This window comes from Otolemur garnettii, unplaced genomic scaffold, assembly GCF_000181295.1.
Source record: "Otolemur garnettii isolate 467f Iridium unplaced genomic scaffold, OtoGar3 scaffold00007, whole genome shotgun sequence".
NCBI classification, from domain to species: domain Eukaryota; kingdom Metazoa; phylum Chordata; class Mammalia; order Primates; family Galagidae; genus Otolemur; species Otolemur garnettii.
Window position 1 is genome coordinate 2,832,479 of NW_003852402.1, and position 14,700 is coordinate 2,847,178.

The 14,700-nt window shown below is 46.3% G+C and overlaps 1 protein-coding gene across 3 annotated transcripts in view; it reads right to left on the reverse strand.

Moving 5' to 3' along the window:
- Positions 1-14,700, reverse strand: part of TBC1D22A (TBC1 domain family member 22A) — a 293,372-nt gene that overhangs the window by 207,346 nt on the left and 71,326 nt on the right. For all 3 annotated transcript variants that reach the window (XM_003783102.3, XM_023509293.1, XM_023509292.1), the window contains exon 5: positions 2,927-2,997. In XM_003783102.3, coding sequence (XP_003783150.1) covers positions 2,927-2,997 — 71 coding nt within the window. The remainder of the gene's footprint in view (positions 1-2,926; positions 2,998-14,700) is intronic.

A 14,700-nucleotide genomic window follows, 5' to 3' on the forward strand; every position in this document is an offset into this window, starting at 1 on the left:
AGAACATTTTCCAGCTCCATCCATGTGAACATGAAGGACGTAAAGTCTCCATCTTTCTTTATGGCTGCATAGTATTCTGTGGTGTACATATACCACAGTTTATTGATCCATTCGTGGATCGATGGGCACTTGGGCTTCTTCCATGTCCTGGCAATTATGCATTGGGCTGCAATAAACATTCTGATACAAATATCTTTGTTGTAATGTGATTTTTGGTTGTCTGGGAGTATACCTAATAACTAGGCTGGTGTAGTAGCTCATCCCTATGATCCCAGAACGTTGGGAGGCCGAGGCAGGAGGATCACTGGAAGCCAGGAGTTTGAGACTAACCTAGGCAACATGGGGAGATCCCATGTCTACAAAAAGTTTTAAAATAAGCTGGGTGTGCTGATAAATGCCTGCAGTCCTCGCTACTGGCAAGGCTGAGCTGTGGGATGCCTTGAACCTAGAAGTCTGAGGCTGCAGTGAGCTATGATCACACAACCGCCCTCACTCTGGACAACAGAGTGAGACTCCACAGCTAAACTCCAAAAACATGATTCTCTACAGTACTAATTTGTTAAAACTTACTACCCTGCTTGCATGAATTTAAATGTTAAATAGCTAACTGGTGGTTAAAGGCTGTGTTCTAGACCAGTGTTAGTTGCTCACCTTTCTTCACTGAACCCGTTTCCCACCCACCAATTACAAAAGATTCTTAATGGCCACAAGGCGCACGTTAGTGCCACATCACAAACATGCTGAAAGAGTTGCTCACAGCAAGAGCTTGGACCACACTCACGCCCAAGAACAGCTTTGCTTATCTGTTGTTTTAAACTGGTCAACTGATAAATTCTTGCTTTGTATAATTCCTAAACTCCTGGTCCTAGAAGGACTCAGAGATTAAGATAAGCTGCCGCCTCTCTCCCCATCTACCTGTGCCTCCCAGACACCACCACTCGTGGCTCTCAGTGGGTCTTCCACAGCCCCCCTCACCCAACACAACCCCTCCCTCGCATGCCCCAGCCCAGCTCTCCTGTCCAAGCACTTGAACTCAGCTGTGTGCTGCCCTCAGCATGGCTTCACTACCCCAGCAGGCACAGCTACATGGCTGGCAATGGCCTACCCCCCAGCTGGCTTGTGTGTGCCCTGCCCTCAGGAAATAACAGTATTTCACCCTGATGCCACGTTCACTCCAGAGACTGCACCTTGCCTCCTGGGCCCAGGCACGTGGATCTGCAGAAGCTCCCCAGGGAGTCAAATGGGAGGCCAAGTTGAAACTTTAGGATTCGGAGAATGATGCAAAGGCAGCCCTGACTGGTTAGACCTTTCCCCTACACCCTCACCCCCCTTGAACTGCTTGCTAGGTTTCCCTCACCATTCTCCAAAATATCCTTGCGACCCCAGAACTGGCAAAAGGTCGGACCAAGCGCAGGTATGTGAGAAGCACTTGCTGAACCCGGGCCACAGGCACACATCCATCATGCTCCCGGATCCCACACGAGGTGCCTGTCCATCATGCTCCCGGATCCCGCAGAGGCGCACGTCCATCAGGCTCCCGGATCCCGCACGAGGCGCACGTCCATCAGGCTCCCGGATCCCACACGAGGCCCACGTCTACCATGCTCCAGGATCCCGGCTGTCAGAGAGCAGGTGCCAACAGGAGCTCAGGCAGCCAGCAGACCAGTAAGAAGACTCCTGAGCAAGTGCTTGGTCGCAACTGCAGGATGAAGAGATGACGGCCAGCAGCTCTAACGCCTCCCACCTGTTCCTTTCCACATATGACCTGCACCCCTCAACCAGGTGAAAGCCCACAGGAAGCCCCTGGAAGCCCACAGCTCTGCTTCTCGGCAACTCCACAGCCAGCACATTCCATGCAGACCACTGCAGGGCCCACATCCTCACACGTCAGAACCAGGACCTGCGCAGGCTGAGAAGGACGAGGTAACTGCCCCCACAGCCTCCTTAACAAACTTGAGATTGCTATAAACTGGACATTCAAGGTATGTTCTTCAGAATTCCTCACAAATCAATCTGAAGAACTATGACCTAACTCAGAGGATGTCTGGAAAACTGGATATGTAAACTAGAAAACTAAATTAAAATAAAAAACACAAAACAAAAAGACAAGCAATCACAGCAGGTCTAACTTTAATTGCAAGTGGATATTTAATCAATAACCATTCGCCCTTCAGAGCTGCATCTAGATTTAGGATTATGAGGTACGAAGCTGCAAATTTATTAAGACTCATTAACAAGAAAGAGTCATTTAAATACTGGAAGTCAGACCCAGTTTAGACCAAATGCTTAGAGTCCCCTGATGACTTGGCTCCAAAAACAATGAAAAGAGAAAAGAGAAGAAGGCTACACAAGCTATCCTGAAACATCCAGCGGGGCCACCCTCACTCCCAACACTAAGCAGGGTTAAGAACAGGGGATGTGTGACGACCACTCTGCCCACTGCCCTTCCCAGCAGGCCCAGCCAGGAGGCTTCCTGCAGGTGGTGGGAGCCAGAGCCCCACTCTCTACCACAGAAATACCCTCTACTGCTAACATCAATTATTTTTCTCTGCTAACATCATTACTAATACTTTAAAAAAAAAAAAAAAACTTGGTCAAACACATCTCCCTGTTTTCAACATATTTGAAATGTACTGAGAACATATGTCCCTGTTTCACCTCCTTGGAGTTGAAATAATCTTCCATGCTGGGTCTTTTCTTTATCACAGCTTGGAACTAATGATAAAGGGTTTCTTTAAGTAATAAAATCAGGGAAAAATAATTCAGCTGTCACAATGATTATATATCCAAATTTTTTGACAGTCTTATTCAACCAACCTTGAAATTAAGCAAAGAATGGGAAATGTCACCCTAGCCGGGGCAAAGGTCCATGCTGCTGGGCAGCGAGGCCAGGGCCAGACTCACAGCGAGCGGCAGGGAGACTCACCGAGAGGAGCTTCCACGTGATGGGACGCACGGGCTTCGGGATCCCAGACCAGCTCAGCTTCCGCAGCTCCTCTGTCGACAAAAAGCCAGAGAGTTAGCAGACTCCCCCGTCTCCCCCAGTCCTTAATATTTCCCACCAGCCGTATTAGGAGCAATGAGCCTCCTAATAAATGAAAACTAGAATAAACCTAAATGGCAAAAACTGCTCTCAATATATGGCACAAGCGAAGTTACCAACCAAGCAAAAATTTAGCTGTTTACATGGAAACCTCAGCAAGTCTGTGTTGGTGAAATGCACCTCCATGTCTGGGAGCTGCCCTGACAAGGTGAGGCAGCGTGAACCTTCCTCCCTCAGGTGGCCATGTCCACAGGACACCAGCCTCACTCCCTCCCTCTCTTCTCTCCCTCCACCCTCTCTCTCCTGAAAGCTTTTTCCACAAACTGGCCGCTTTAACTGGTCTGTCTTTCTTTCTTTCTTTCTCTCTTTCATTCCATCTCACTTTTAATATTTGTTATCTAAGAACACTTGCGTGAGGTGGTTTCCTCAGTGCTGGTTCTGAAAGAAATTGTTTCATAGAGGTAAGTTGCCTTTATACATGAATGGAGAATGTAGCCACATCCTCACATACACACTAGGTCAACAAAGCCTTCAAGGTAGACTAGAACAAGTCGAGGATGCTCTCACAGAGCATCCATACAGTGGTGATCACAGCCCTAAATATGGATGGGACTTGTCCTACAGGTGGGACAAGTCAGCCGCCCAGAGGCAGCAGGGCCTGGAGCAGAGTCCAGCGCCTCCTCAGGGCAGGCAGGCAGGCCGGCAGGCGCACGGGGAGGACAGCAGCCCCTGGGTTCTGTCTGACCCTCTGCATCTCCTTGAGCAGCCATTCACAACGTGCCTTGAGTGGCTAGAGAATTCATTTCAATTTGTAGGTAGATCAACACTTGTCCAATCCCACCAAAACTGAAGTAATTATTTCTTTCCTTTAAGTTAGGGATCCACTATTAGGTTCTTCTCCTAACAGCTCGAAGCTAATGATTAATACTAGGAATAAAAGAAATGATTAAAGAGAGGGCTTTGCTAATATAATCAACAAAATACAAAGTCCTGACATCTAATCTTTTTCCAATTACTGAAGTCTAAGTAAAATAAGTACAGAATAATTGGGAGACGGGGCCAGCAATAACTTGCATTTTACAGCAATCTCAGAAAATATCAAATCTTCCCCAGTACCCTAAGGATATTATGAAAAGCAGGAACCTAATATCTGAACACCAATAATGTAATGTTTACCAGTCGTGTTCCCAGGCCTCTCCTCCACACAGCTCGGCTTTCTGATTAAGGTTTATGAAAAAAGCCAAAAGAACTTGGTTGTTAATGTTCTCTGAACCTATCTCCTCATTGGAAGAAACTCACAAAAATTCAAAACTACATGATGAGACAAAGTTCTAACTCTGTTTAATTTAGTGTTTAAAGAGAGCTTTCATATGTATGACCTTATTTGACCGCAACACACAACTTGAGGTATTTACGGCTGTGATCACCACTGACACCCAAGAAATTGTCCCACAGAGGTTAAGTGCCTTCCCCAAAATCACAGAGGAACAAAGTCATGTTCAATACCAAGGTCTTTGCACTATACTAACTCCTATTCTTAAAAAGGCTTTTTGCAACACAGATGAATCTCACTTTTGAAAACAAAGATTCCAAAAAAAACTTCGTAGATACAAATACAGCAGAACATGTGAAGAATAAGACACACAGCAACACACACTTCAAGAATAATGGGACGGTTCAACATGAGAAACTCTCGTAACCGTGCCAATGTCCAGAACAGACTTATGCCCAGGGCCCACTAGCCCCTGCCACCTTTCTAGCACAATATCAGTCATGCAAGGTGACCACACCTCACCCCAGCAGCCCTGGGGGCAGAGAGTCAGCCCAGAGGAAGCTGCCCCACCCCAGCCCCCACGCCTCCCCAGGCAGGGGAGAGGGCACCCTGCCGCCTTGGCCTCGCAGTCACCAGCAGCTGAGTCGGCAGTGGGCCCGGGCTACTCCAGCCACTGAGCACAGACTCACTAGGGAATTCTCAGGAAGCCCCTCCTCACTCTTGGGAAAGCTCTTAGAGGCAACTCTTTCTTTCTTCCTCTGAAAACTGCCAGGGTCAGAGGCGGGTGCAGAACTGCTGTGAGCTTCTGGCACCCAACCAGCCTGAGGATGAAGCCAAGACGAGGGACCAGAAGGAAACAGTTAAACCAGACAGCCCAGTACAAGGAGATCACAAATCAATAGCTCTTCTCTACCTGCACAAAAGTAGAAAACGTCATAGGCACAAGCTTAGCAGAAGTGCACGCCATCCCACGGAGAACACCATGAGGCTTCTCCTAAGACACACACAGGAGAGGGGCACCAAGCTTGTGCACAGCCACACGGATGTGAACAGTGCATCCTGTGGGCAGCACCAGGCTGGGAAGGGGGGATTCCAAAGTCAGTGACACCAGACAGCCCTGTGCCCAGAAGCCCCTGTGCCTAGAAGGCCTGACCCACTTCCCAGGACACAGCAAAGGGAAAACTACCAAACAGAGCCCAGAAGAATAGTACGCAGGGGCCGTGACACTGCACTTGGGCGGTTCTGCCCAGTTAGGACAGTCACCCAGGTTTCCTTGAGGAAATGACAACTGACATGAGACTAAATTAACTGAGTGAAGAAGGGCCTGGGAGGAGCAGTACAGGTCCTGCAAGGGCAAAGGCACAGAGGGATTAGAGGGGCCACAGAGGGCACAGGAGGCCACCTAATGGGCTCCTTGAGAGGCTTGGCGCACAGAAGACCAGCAGGAAAGACAGGCACGGATCAGACAGACACCTGTGAGAAGCAAGAAGGTTCAGGCAGCAGACTGGAGAGACGGCTGCAGCTAAGACTTGAAATCACAGCACTGTCAAGTGTCACTTAAAAGTCTTGAAGTTCTAGGCAGCGCCTGTGGGTCAAAGGAGTAGGGCGCCGGCCCCATATGCTGGAGGTGGCAGGTTCAAACCCAGCCCCAGCCAAAAACTGCAAAAAAAGGAAAAAAAAAAAAAATCTTGAAGTTCCACTGGGTACAGTGGCTCACTTGTAATTCCAGCACTCTGGGAGGCCAAGGTAGATAGCTTGAGAACACAAGTTTGAGACCAGCCTAACCAAGAGCAAGACTCCATCTCTACTAAAAATCAAAAAACTGAGGCAAGAGGATCCCTTGAGCCCGAGTTGGAGGTTGCTGTGAGCTATGATGCCACAGCACTCTTCCCAGGGCAACAGCCTGAGACTCTGTCTCAAATAAATGAATAAACACACAAACAAATAGAAATAAAAATCTTGAAGTTCAATGCAAAGCCAATCAAAACTCCCAAGGGATATGCAACATGTCGGAAACTTGGTAAGCTGACACTAAGTTCACCTGGAAGAACAAGGTTGTAAGAACAACCAATAAAGTTCCCGAAGAGAACAATGCCAAGAGACGTGCATTAACAGGTGAGAAAGTGCATGAAGAAGCTACAGAAACTAAGACAGTGGGGTTGTGAGAGACGCCAAGATAGAGAAACCAATCAGACAGTGAACAAAATCAAACCCAAGCTCATGAGAGCCTCGGTTTACGGTATAAATAACACTGCACGCTGGGGGGCTAATCAAACAATGAGGTCCACACAATAAGGAACCTATTTTTAGAAAAACAAATTAGACCATGTACCTTACCAGACAAAAACCAATTTCCAGATGATTAAAAGTCTAAACTAGTGGGTGGATGGGTGTGTCTGTGTGTAGAAGAAAGAATAAAAGCACTAGAAGAAAAGACAGAATTCTGCTATCGATCTGCAAGTAGTGGAAGGGTCTTGCTAGCAAGACACAGATCTTAGAATGATGAATAAAAATATTTTAAAGCTAACTACATACAACTTTGGGGATGACTGTACGGTGAAAAATATCGTGGTGTTAAAACAACAAATGACAGACTTAAAAAACACACACAGCATGTAACATATCAAGGTTAGCAGCAAAGAAAAAGAAAACTCACACAAAAGAAAATGGAAACAGCTAATAAGCAGACAAATGATCTCAATGGTAATCAAAGATCTACAGATTAAAGAAATTATCTTCAAATTTTCAAATTAATTTCTAAGACTAAGAAATTATTCCAATAGTAGTTAGATAAAATTTTAAATAGTCTCCAATATCAATGACATCTTGGGTAAAAATCAACCCTCTTATCTTTTGGTAAAAGTGTATATAAACAGCTTTTTTGTCAGTAAAATTCAAAATTTATAATCTCTAAGCAACTTTAAGAAACCTATTCTACGTGGATATTTGCAAAGGTAAGCAAGGATTATGGACAAAGATATTCATTTGAGTAATGTAATCAAAAAATTAGAAAACTGAGTAATGTAACAAAAAATTAGAAACTACCAAAATGCCCATTAACAGGAAGATGATTAAAAACCCCATTCTATCCATACACTGGAATACAATGTTGTCATAGAAAAGAATGGCTGTCTCTGTGTGTGGATGTAGAATAAACTTAGATCCATTACCAAGTGAAGCACAAACCACAGGAAGCAGTGTCATGTGCACTGGCCACTTGTGCAGGCTGATGGGAGTCGAGAGCATAGTCAGAACGTGGGGAGGGTTCAAGGACTGCAGAGTTGAGACTTGCTTCCCATTGCATACCGTCCTGTGGCGTCTCCACCTTTCACCAAATTCCATCCAGTGTTCCAGGCTGAGTCCAAGCCCTGCCCTGTCTCAGACACCTTCCTGACAACGCCAGTCCTCACTCGGCCCTGTCTGTGAGAGCCAGTGACACCACCATGTGAGGCAGACCATGTGAGCTCCGAGTATCATGTGCCACAATCCCGCTTCCCGGCTGTCCTAACACAGCACCCTGTGACCACTCAGCGGGGAGTCCTGGGGAGAGAGAGCACAATCCTTTCCTCCATCACTTTTTTTTTCTGTTTTTGAGACAGAGTCTCACTATGTTGCCCTCAGTAGAGTGCCGTGGCGTCACATCTCACAGCAACCTCAAACTCTTGTGCTTAAGCAATTATCTTGCCTCAGCCTCCCAAGTAACTGGGACTACAGGCATCTGCCACAACACCCAGCTATTTGTTGCAGTTGCCACTGTTGTTCAGCAGGCCTGGGTGCCGGCCTGGATGTACGTGGCCAGCGCCCTAACCACTAAGCTATGGGCGCCGAGCCTCCTCCCCCACTTTAGAGGGTGGTGTGTTTTGAGGAGGGCACTCTCTGGAAACGGTAAGTTCTACACAGTGAGATGCACAGAGCCCCTCAAACAGAGTGTAGAAGACTCCGTCACCCTTGTCTAGCCTTTCTCTACCCCCAGCCCCACGTCCTCCTCCTCTGGACACCGGTCATCGGACACTGGCTGCGCCTGCTCTCATACCTCACACAGACCGCTGTTTGTCCGGGATGTGCCGCTCACACACACACTTGTTGTGTCCTGCTTCTTTTGCTCAAAATGTGTCTAAGAGTCATACGCCTTGCAGGTGCCATAGTTCATTCTTCACAAGCAGAAACCACACTCTCGTCTATGGACATGCTGTAATCTGTTTACACCGCTGCCCATTACAGACATCTGGGTTAGTTACAGGTTTTCACCAGGGGAAGGCTGCTATGAGACTTTGGTGGATCTATACATTATGGGAATATGTTTTTATTCCTCCAAGGCAGATGAGAAGGAGTGGGACTGTCGGATCACAGGGCAGAATTATATTTACCTTATTTTAAAAACCATAAGGTTCTTCAAAGTGGTTGTACCATTTTACACTTAAACCAGCCATGTGTGAAAGTTTCCACCGTTCTGTATCTTGGTCAAAATTAGCACCACTAGCCTTAATTTCAACCACTCTATTAAGTGTCAGTGGTGGCTCATGGTGATGTCGATGAAAGTTCTGTGATGACCAGCGGCACTGAGCACTGAACAGATTCAATGCTCACTAGCCATCCCTACACTTTTTACGACATGTATGTTGAAATCTTTCCCCCACCTTTTATCAAGTTATTCACAGTTTTCTTTATATATTCATGAGTAAGTTTCTGATGACTACTTTTTCTTCCGATTGTGGGTCACATTTCCCTGTTTCTCTGCATACCAGTTGCTTTTGTATTGAAGGCCAGATGTGCCAGGTATCAAATCACTGCCTCTGTGTTCACAGACCTGGATCTGTTAAGCATTTCCCCTTTGCCAGCTGGCATGGCCTTACCCTTTTCAGTAGATACACTGGAGGGACACTAACAAGAAAGGGATCCCAGGTCTGCCCAGCGCTCATGCCCCACCCACCAGGCTCCCACAGGTGCTGTCTGCCCAGCGCTCATGCCCCACCCACCAGGCTCCCACAGGTGCTGTCTGCCCAGCGCTCAGCAGCCACGGCTCCAGCCCTGTTCAAGTCACTGCTTTCTATTGACTGTCCTCAGCAAGTGAAATCTCACCCCACTCCTGAGCAGCAGATCAGTACTTGCCAAGGACTAGACGAGCCCTCTGCAGATCCCCAGGACTCTCTCTGTCCAGCTCCCCTCTCTCCAGCACTCTGCCTCATGCATTATAACCACCTCCGCCTCCTCAAACCACCTTTCCAGACTCCATGGCTCAGCCAGGCCGCCAGGTTCACTCAGGTCCCCCACCACTGCGGCTTGGAAACTGCCTCCAATTACAAACTGACTCACTGTAACGTCCACCTGGTTTATTTCCCCTCTCTCAGGGTCATGGCCCTGCACTGCCTGCTGTCTCATCTCTGAAAACTTCCACGTGTCTGGACAGTTTTCTAGCTGTTTACAAGAGAGCAATTCCTTTTGGCAGTCAGGCGTAAGGTTGAAACAAAAGTCAATTTGCTAACATATTTTTAAAGAATTTTTTGTCTATATTCATCAGGGATGTTACACTCTAGATTCCTTTTCTTAGGATGTCCTTGTGAGGTTTTGATAACCAGGTTATGTTGTTTACCTTTACAAATGACTGAGAAGTCTTCAATATGCCACTCTTTCTGAAAGAGTTCTTGGAGGACTGGTATTATTTCTTCTTTGAATATTTGATCGAGTTCACTATGTAAAACAATCTAGCTCTAATGGTTTTCTCATATGAAGACTCTGTTATTACAAATATTAAAAACATTTTTTGAAACAGAATCTCACTCTGTTGTCCACACTACAGTGCAGTGGCATCCTCACAGCTCACAGCAACGTCAAACTCCCGGGCTCAAGCGATCCTCCTGCCTAGTAGCTGGGACAACAGGCATGTGCCACAACACCTGGCTAATTTTTCTATTTTTAGTAAATTCAGGGTCTTGCTCTTGCTCAGGCTGATCTGGAACTCCAGGGTTCAAGTGATCAGGTCCTCCCACCTTGGCCCCCAGAGTGCTAGATTACATGTGTGACCCACCACACCCAGCCACATATTTAATTTTTTAAATGATTATAAAGATATTAAAAGTCTCTACTTTTTTTTTTTTTGGCCAGGGCTGGGTTTGAACCCACCACCTCTGGCATATGGGGCCGGAACCCAACTCCTTGAGCCACAGGCACCACCCAAAGTCTCTATTTCTTCATGAATCGGTTTTATTAAGTTGTATCTTTCATGCAATATGTCCATTTCATGTCGGTTCTCTCATGGAATATATCCATTTCCATAAACTTATTGGTATCAAGTTGTAAATAATACTCTCTTATATTTTAATGTCTATAGGATCTGTGGTGATATCCCTCTTTGATTTCTGATATTGGTAAACTGTCTCTTATATTTTTATTGAATAGTCTAACTCAGCCGTCCTCAAACTAAGGCCCGCGCGCCACATGCAGCCCGCCTAGGACATTTATCTGGCCCACCAGGTGTTTTTGCCACTGCTGCCTGTCCTGCTTAGCAGCCGACTCATCCTGGGGCCCACAGTCCTGCCCTCCAACGGTCTGAGGGACAGTGAACTGGCCCCCTGTTTAAAAAGTTTGAGGACCCCTGGTCTAACTAGAAGTTTTTCATTAGCCTTTTCAAAAAATTAATTATAGCCAAGCACAGTGGTTCACACCTGTAATCCTAGCACTCTGGGAGGCCAAGGTGGGCAGACTGCTTGAGCTCAGGCATTTGAGACCAGCCATAGCCAGAGCGAGACCCAGCCTCTAAAAAAAAAAAAAAAAATAGCCAGGCATTGTGGCAAGCGCCTGTAGTCCCAGCTATCCAAGAGGCTGAGGCAACAGCATCACTTGAGCCCAAGAGTTTGAGGTTGCTGTGAGGTACAAGGCCATGGCACTCTACCCCGAGGAGATTAAGTGAGATTCTGTCTCAAAAAAACAATTATAGATACCAATAATTCTTGTCGTTTATCCATTTTCCAGTTTTTGATTTCCACCTTTATTTAGGTTACTTCCCTTCTCTTACTTAGTTTTGGTTCTTTTCCTAATTTCCTAAGGTGGAAGCTTCCATCACTGATTTGAAACTTTTATTGTTTTCTAATACAGGGTGGATGTGAAGTACCTGTGCAATTTACTATGTTAAACTATTTTAAATTGCACACTAACTTTATGTCCGCCCTGTATAGGCATTAAATGTGGCCATGCCCGGCGGCTCACACCTATAATCCCAGGACTTCATGAGGCTGAAGTGGGAGGATCTCTTAAGGCCAGGAGTTTAAGACCAGCCTGGGAAAGCAAGACCCCAACTCTACAAAAAAAAAAAGGAAAAAAATTCTTCGGGTGTGGTGGCATGTCTGTAGTCCTACCTAGACACTGAGGTAGGAGGATCACTTGGGTCTAGGAGTTCAAGGTTACACTGAGCTATAACTGTGCCACTGCACTCCATCCTGGGTGACAAAGTGAGATCATGTCTCAAAAAATAGTACTAAAAAATTTAAAAATAAATAAATAAAGGATAAACTTTCCTCTAAGCACCCTTCTGCTATTTTAGCTGTATCATATAAATTCTGATATGTGTTATCATTACCATTCACTTAAAATACTTGCTAATTTTCCTTGTGATTTCTCTGATCCCAGAGTTACTCAGAAGTATACAGATAAATTTCCAAATATCTGAGGGTTCCTGGGTATCTCACTATTACTTATCCCTAAAGCATTTACTCAGACGCAGCTGGTATTTTTTCACCCTTTGGAGCCTCCATGACTTGTTCTGGCCCAGCACAGAGTCTGCTTTCCCAGTTGGTGAGTGTGGTTATTCTACAAATCAATTAGATGCAGCTGGTCCACAGTGCCATTCAAACCTTCCATACTTTCACTAATATTTAATTTACCTATTCTATCAATTACTCATGGAAGGGTGTTAAAATTTCTGCATAGGAGTTTAAACCTGTCGACTTCTCCATTTCTGTTGATGTTTGCTTCACACACTGTAAAGCCAAATTATCAGGTACATACACATTTGGGACCCAAACTGTCTACTTAATGAATTGATCCTTTTATCGCCAAGAAACAGCCCTCTCTAATACAACTCTCTGTCCTGAAGTCTACTTTTTCTCATGTAATTAGAAGCAAATTACTTTTCTTCTGATTAGTGTTTGCATGACATATCTTTTTTTACCCTTTTATTTCAACTGCCTGAGTCCTTATGTTGAAAGCTTGTGACAGACTTTTACTGTGACTTAAATGTTTTTGTCCCCTCCAAAAATTCACATGTTGGAAACTTAATTCACCATGCAACCCTGTTGAGTCGTAGCCTTTGAGGACCCTCATAATGGACTGATGCCATCATAAAGGGCACTCTGGGGAAGGTCTGCCCGCCTCTGGTCTGCTGCCCTTTTGCCCTTCCACCTTCCACTATGGGAGGACAGAGCAAGAAGGCCCTCACCAGGTGCTGGCACCTTGATCTTGGACTTCCTGGCCTCCAGCACCATCAGAAATAGATTTCTCTGAATCTAATACCCAGTCTGGGGTATTCTATGACAGGACGTAGAACAGACTAGAACAGCTTCTTCTCAGGTTTCTGTCCCTAAATTTCTCAAAGTCAGATAATAAGATCACAAGTGCTCTAAGAAAAAACTAAAATATAGGAAAACTTATATAAGCATGAAATGAATAAGAATAGATGAAAATAAATGAGAAATAAATAGCATTTCTTTCTTCTACAACATTGGATTTGTTTTCTGAAAAATAAAACTCTGAATATTTTTATGAAAATAACATCACCATTCACGACCAGCTGCACTGTAAAGTTTTACCTCGAATAAAACTCCCATGTGGGAAATTACCACCGGGCAAGTCTGTGACTGAAGGAGGCAGAGGGTAGACAGACTTCAGTGGAGCCAAAACTGGCTGTGGGTTCAGTGGATGGGGGTCAAGGCCCAGCCTGGCCAGCAGCAACCATAGAGGTCTTGGGCAGTAACATCATCTTTCTTGACTTTTTGTTCCCTTATCAAAACATGTGACAAGAAATACCTGCCTAAGTCACAGAATTTTCTCAAGGAACACAGAGACATTTGCAGGAGAGCGTATGTGAACTGGGACACACCACACGACCGCCAGGGCGTGGCTCTGTGCTGCTGACAGGTGCAATTATTTGGCACACTCTGTGAACCCAGACCCGGCAGCAACTGGGGCTCATTCATGCCAACTGGATGAGAAACATCACCTTTGAGACCCAACCAGAAATCTATCACAAATGGTGTATGCAAGGAACTCTCAAGTACAAGCATCTTTTTTTCTGACAAGCCAAGAATAACAGGAAAACTGATCCACAATTTAAGCTATTTTTTTCCTGAGATTCATAAAACTCTGTAGCAACAAAATCTGGGACAAACACTGGGCACAATAAATCCCCGTAGCTGGGTCCCCCAGGCCTCCGAGTGGCGCTCTGGGCGGCCGACCTGCAGCTGTCGGCTAGTCCAGGCGGAGCTTTTCAGACTGCTTGCTGGTCTGTGGTGTTGGGTATCAGGAAACATATGCCCTATGCCGGGACCTTTTGTTTTGCTCATCGGCTACCCTTAGTGTTTGTATATTTAACGTGCACCCATGGCAACTCTTATTCTTCCAATTTGCTGCAGAGAAAACAAAAAAGGTTGGGTGCCCCTGATTCTAGACTCAGCTCACCAGTGTAAGAAAGGTCTGCACGACCAGCACACTTTCTGTCACCAAAGCCACACAGGAGAGGCTCAGGGTCACCTCCACCTGAGCCGCACTGGGTGAGAACACCCTCTGTGCAAACCATCCCTGGGGCAGAGCCCTTGCCACACCAGTGCTCTGAGTGCACCCAGTCGGCATACACACCAAGGACCGGGCACAGATGGCCTCTGGGGGAGCCGTCACACACAGCCCCCTCCCTCACCAGGCTCTGTGCCAAGCAGGAGAAGGAATCCCACAAGTGCAACCCTTCTCCCCAGGGCTGTGATGGAAAGGGGTGAGGGGCACAGGAGGACCCAGGGGGCAGGAGGGTGAATCTCCTCTGAGGAAGGGACATCAGGAAAGATGTTCCCTGAGAGGCATCTGGACACCAAGTACAAGTGCAGATTATCTCTGCCCCGACCCTACCCTCAGCAACAGGCTAGTGAAGGAACAATGTTACAAGCAAGGACAAAGGCATACATGGGGATGGGGAGACCATGGCAGGTGAGAAACGTCAACAGAAGTACGAAAGATGGAAAGCAGACGGAAGGGGGGAGCAGACTCAGCAAAGTAGAGGAGATAGCACCAGGGGACGGCAGCAGGACACCACCAATCCACTGCAACCAGAAAGGGGGGCCTGCAGGAGGACCAGCTCAGGTGGAGGGGGACCAGCTCAGATGCAGAAGGACCAGCTCAGATGCAG